The 5,175-nt window shown below is 37.9% G+C and overlaps 1 protein-coding gene across 1 annotated transcript; it reads right to left on the bottom strand.

The window, feature by feature from the left end:
- Positions 1-878: 878 nt before the first annotated feature.
- On the bottom strand, positions 879-1,817 carry LOC103210590 (olfactory receptor 2B2-like). The gene has a single exon (XM_007956505.2). It carries the CDS (start codon positions 1,815-1,817, stop codon positions 879-881), a length of 939 nt encoding a protein of 312 aa, XP_007954696.2.
- Between the last annotated feature and the right edge of the window lie 3,358 nt (positions 1,818-5,175).

Genomic DNA, 5,175 nt, shown 5'->3' on the forward strand with positions numbered 1-5,175 from the left:
ACCGAGTATTGAACTGGTGGGCTGGGGACCATACTCACAGGGGACATCAAGCTCCATTGGCATAATGTACTACACAAAACATTGTTCCACCTCCTACTTTAGTGAGTAGTGATTGGGATCTTAAAAGCTTGCAAACAGCCATCTAGATGCAGCGATGGGTCTCTCCTCATCCAGAGCAAAGAAGAATGAAGAAAACCAAAAGTCATGGAAAAAAATAGCCATAACTGGTATACCATGAGATCCACAGCCTATACAACTATGAGACCAGAAGAACTAGATGGTGCCTGGCTACCACTGTCAACTACCTGGAGGGGGATCTATGTAGGAGATCCCGATAAAGAGGGAGAACAATATGGAACGAAATTCAAAATCATTTTGGGGGAAAAAAAAAAAAAGGGCCAGGTTTGCTGGTCTGATAGAGCCTGGTGGAACCCCCTGAGACTATGGCCCCTAGCTGCCCTCCAGGTCTGGAATTGAACCCACACCTGTGGCTTCCAGCAAACAAAAGAAAGGCATATGAGTTGAACAGCTCAGGGGGCAGGAGTGCATGGAGGGATGGACACAGGGAAGAGGTATTGGGAGGAAGTGGAAGGGGAGCTGTTGTATTGGGGAAAATTTTAGTCAATGTCATGAGACAAAGTGTATGTGAACTGATGTATGGAAGGTGAATTGGCTTTGTAAATTTTCACCCAAATCACAATTTAAAAAAATACATAATAATAATAATATATTCAGATACTAGGAAAAAAATGTAATTCTCTGACAATGAAATTTAATTTGAGTATCATCACCATCATAGTTTTAAGAATAGCAAAACTAGAGTACCTAGGAGAGAATTTAACTAAATTTCAGGTTTTTAACAAGGCCTATCATATTTCTTATTTTCTGATAAAGAAGACTCTTGCAAGCAGCATCTTGAAAGCTCCCTTTAAATCTTTGTTTCTAAGGGTGTATATAAGGGGGTTCAACGTGGGTGTGATGATTCCATAGAAGAGGGAGGCCATCTTTCCCTGGTCCTTGGAGGTAGAGGATGGTGGTAGCAAATAAATATAGAGAGCAGTGCCATAAAAAAGTGACACCACAATTAGGTGAGAGCCACAAGTCCCAAATGCCTTTCGCCAACCTTCTGCTGACTGTATTCTCAACACCGCTCGAGCAATGAAAGCATATGATATAAGGATGAGTGTCAGGGGTATTAGAAGGAATGGCACACAGACAAAGAAGAGTTCAGCCTCATTTGCTGTTGTATCAACACAGGACAACTTGAGCAGAGCAGTGACATCGCAGAAGAAGTGATCCACTTTGTAACCACACAGTGGCATGTGAAGGGTCAAGGTGGACTGCAATACTGAGTTGCTAAAGCCACTAATCCAGCATGCAGCTGCCAACTGGAGGCAGAGCCTTTGGTGCATGAGGACTGAGTAACGGAGAGGCTGACAAATAGCTAAAAACCTATCGAAGGACATGATGACCAGGAGAATACATTCAGTGCCACCCAAGGCCAGACAAATGAGAAGCTGGGCCACACAGCCACCATAACTAATTACTTTCCTGGTCTGGCATATGTTTATCAGCATTTGTGGAACTGTACTGGTGGTGTAGCAAAGGTCCACAACAGAGAGATTGGAAAGAAAGAAATACATGGGGGTATGGAGTTTGGGGTCCAGATGTGCCACAAGAATTATGGCCACATTACCAAAGATTGTGAAGATATAGGAAACCAGGAACACCACAAAGAACACAAGCTCCAGCCATGGTCGATCTGAGAAACCTAACAGGATGAATTCCGATGGGACGCTCTCATTTATCTTATTCATGTTAAATGATTCAAATCTTGGTTCCCTGAAGTATAAAAAGCCAACAATTTTATAAAACCAGAGCTAATGGCTATGTCAGTTAGTTATGATCATTTTGCTAGCAATTTCAGAATTTATACACTCCTACTATTAATAATGTGAAATGTAAGATAAAAATGTAAATATTTGTTTCCAAGTATTTCAAGTATGTTTCTATATTTGTAAAAATATAATAGCAAAAGTGGATTTCAAAAATTTTAAAAAGCATATGATAAGTTTCAACATTCATAGACTATCCTTTGATTTTATGTTGATGTGAAAAAACATTGTTCTCACTTCCTTCCAACTGAATACCTATTATTAGGTAGATGGTGACACAGTTCCTTTCACTTAGTATTACTCCTCAATGTCAGTGGGACTACCTTATTATGTGAATCAGTTAAATCATTTAAACTCCACACCCTCCTCAAATAGAAACAAATAAGTAAATTTATCTAGCAAGTTGTCAGACAGATTTAAAGGAGACATACCTTTTTCTGTGAATAGCTCATGGAAGTTGTATAGGATAATTTCATTTAATAACATGGAATTTGCACTCCGACAGGTCTAGGCTCATATTCCTCCCTTCCCAATTCAGTTCCCTTGCCCTGGGACTAATTTTTCTTAGTTTCTGATCTTCAGGGTCCTCATTTGTAAAATGAAGATAATACTTTTTAAGTTGTCTTCATGTGAGCTATAGGTGATTTATTATATGCACACGCTTTAGCCTCTGCCCTTTATGGTCAGAGAAGCATGGATGAAAAGAACTAACCAAATCCAAGCTTCTGAGGGTCTCAGAGGAATTATTTGAATTTTTAGAATTTAAATTTCCTTGGGTTAGCAATGGAAGGGAAAGGGGACAGAAGTGGTTTACTGATAGAATTCTTGCCTTTCAGGCAGAGGACCAGGTTCAGTTCCTGCCCCTTTCTCCTCATGCACAGTCACCATCTGGCTGTTACTGGAGGCTTTCGTATTGCTCTGATGCTGAACTGGTTTCAGGGGAGCTTCCAGATTAAGAAGGAAAAAGGTGAAAGGCCTAGTGATCTACTTTTGAAAAATGATTAATTCCAAACCAATCATGGGCATGGCACAGACTGGCAGCTTTTCGTTCTCTTGTGCAGTGGGTCTCGATGTGTCAAGGGATGACTCCATGACAGCTAATAATAACAACCAATGGATAATGATTCTGCAAGTTGAAAACTCACTTTTCCATTCCCTCCATAATCCCCACACCACCAATCTCAGCAACTGGGATAGTAGTACCTATTTTATGTGACGTATACATGTGATCTTTAGTGTAAATTGCCAGGAATAGTGCCTGGCACAGAGAAACACACCATGTAGTGGATGTAGGACAGTGATGCAGGAACTCTGAGATGCTTTGGGTAGAGGCTATTCAGAATCTTAAATTTCCTGAAAGTACTAATGCAAGTCAATTCCATCAACTAAAACTGTATTCATTCCAGTGAAATCTTAATATGAGACTAATTTTTAAAATTATTTTATCAATACTGAAATATAATTTTTCTTCATTATTCATACTTGTCAAAATGTAAAAGATGTACATTTTAATCTACTTTTTCTAGAGCTATTAATCTTCCCAAAAAATGTCTCCTTACCTTCAGCTTAAAAGAATTTTGAAGTATATAGTCATAGATATAGATATGAAGTGATGAGCAATGACTTTTAAGTGAAAAAGAAAGTTGCTGGTCATTGTAAAGCATGATCCCATCAGTTAAAGAAGGATATACTATGGTAACATATCCTTTTGCATCTATTTATATACATAAATGCTTACATATAAATGAAAATTTTTGTTGAAAGATTCAAAAGTGTTACCCATGGGAAACAGTGTAGAGAGAGTAATGCAGAATTGGCTTATAATATTTTTGTTCTAATTTTTAAATAAGTAACTATTCATTTGACAATAATTTCTTAAAACATCTACTCAGCATCTTTCTGTATATTACTCTCAGATGAGCTTTACTGTACTTTAAGACTTTGATCACCAAAATTGTGAACATCTTTAGAACAAATTTAATATTCTAAACTCCTAATACTTCTTTAAAATTTCATTGGAAGGAAATCTCTGCAAAGAACTTTCCAAATATGGAATATGGGAGCATGTTTTGATCTTATTGGCAAAGCAAATGTTGCTAATGAGTTTGGTAAAAGAGGGTAGGCATCACTAAAGAGAGATTTCACATACTTCACAGTCTCCATGGGTTTTGCACTGATCTCCTTGAGTCTGTGTAACAGGGGTGGCCTCATTTACTCCCACTGTCCTGTTCTAATAGTCACTATTAGAACCCCTGCCACTCTCAGAAGTATTCCTCTTTACATTGTAAAGTATAAGGTCACCCTAACTGCGATCTTGAAAAGTGAAATAATCATTGTATTATTTTGGTGAAGTATCATATCATAGAGGTCTTGACATTTGTTTTTTCCCCTAACCTCAGCCAATGGCCTTTTCTGACTGACCTTCAATCTGGTGTTTCTCCTCCAGAGCTCAGAGGCCTTCTCTGTTGAAGTTACAGAAGAAAGAAGCGGTCAGTTAATTCCTTTGCAGCCACTTGACTCCTTTACTTGAAATGCAGTACTCATAAAAGTAATAAACTGATTTCATCATCAACATAATATATTGGTTAGTGTTTCTTGTTATGTGTGATATCTCACCAAGTTCTGTAGTCAGTGAGGGCAACAGAATATGCAAAAGTATATTTATCACTCTAACAGGCAGCACTGGAGCAGATGGAAATTGTGGACAAGAAGGAAAGATGGGGAGGAATCAGGAGATTTAACTGCATTGACTGCTCACTTTCTGCTTTGCACACTTTTGTGAACATTTGCTCGTCTTTCAAACATAGAGTAACCTAAAATATTTAGACACTCTTGAAAGCAAATCTTAGATTAATTACCTGTGATATCATTTTGGATTTAGGAATTTTAAGCAACTAATATTTTGGGTTTTGTCCCTAGTATTAAGGCTAAAGTGTTATGAAAACCTAAAACAAACAAACAAACAAAAATCTAGAAATTCCCCATATGCACTTCTGAAATGACATCAGATAGGCTATTGATTATTTACCTTGTAATACCTTGCCCACGTTTACAATTATGGCTAACACTTCAAAAGGCCATTGCACTTTTGTACTCTTGCCCTGTACTTTTGTTAGAATCTTGAAGTAATGTTATTCTCATTTTCAGTAGCAAACATTCAATTGGACAGCAAAACAAAGCATTTGAATTTTGTGAGATACCAAGGGAATAAGACAGGGAGCCTAGCAACTGGGTTACAACAGGAGTTAATAGAAGGACAGCATTTTAGAAATGGCTGATG

This window comes from Orycteropus afer, unplaced genomic scaffold (assembly GCF_000298275.1).
Source record: "Orycteropus afer afer isolate SDZICR_OR568_19922 unplaced genomic scaffold, OryAfe1.0 scaffold00627, whole genome shotgun sequence".
NCBI lineage: Eukaryota > Metazoa > Chordata > Mammalia > Tubulidentata > Orycteropodidae > Orycteropus > Orycteropus afer.

Excerpts from the sequence above, each read along its gene's own strand:
- LOC103210590 (XM_007956505.2), bottom strand. The coding sequence starts at position 1,817 with ATGAATAAGATAAATGAGAGCGTCCCATCGGAATTCATCCTGTTAGGT.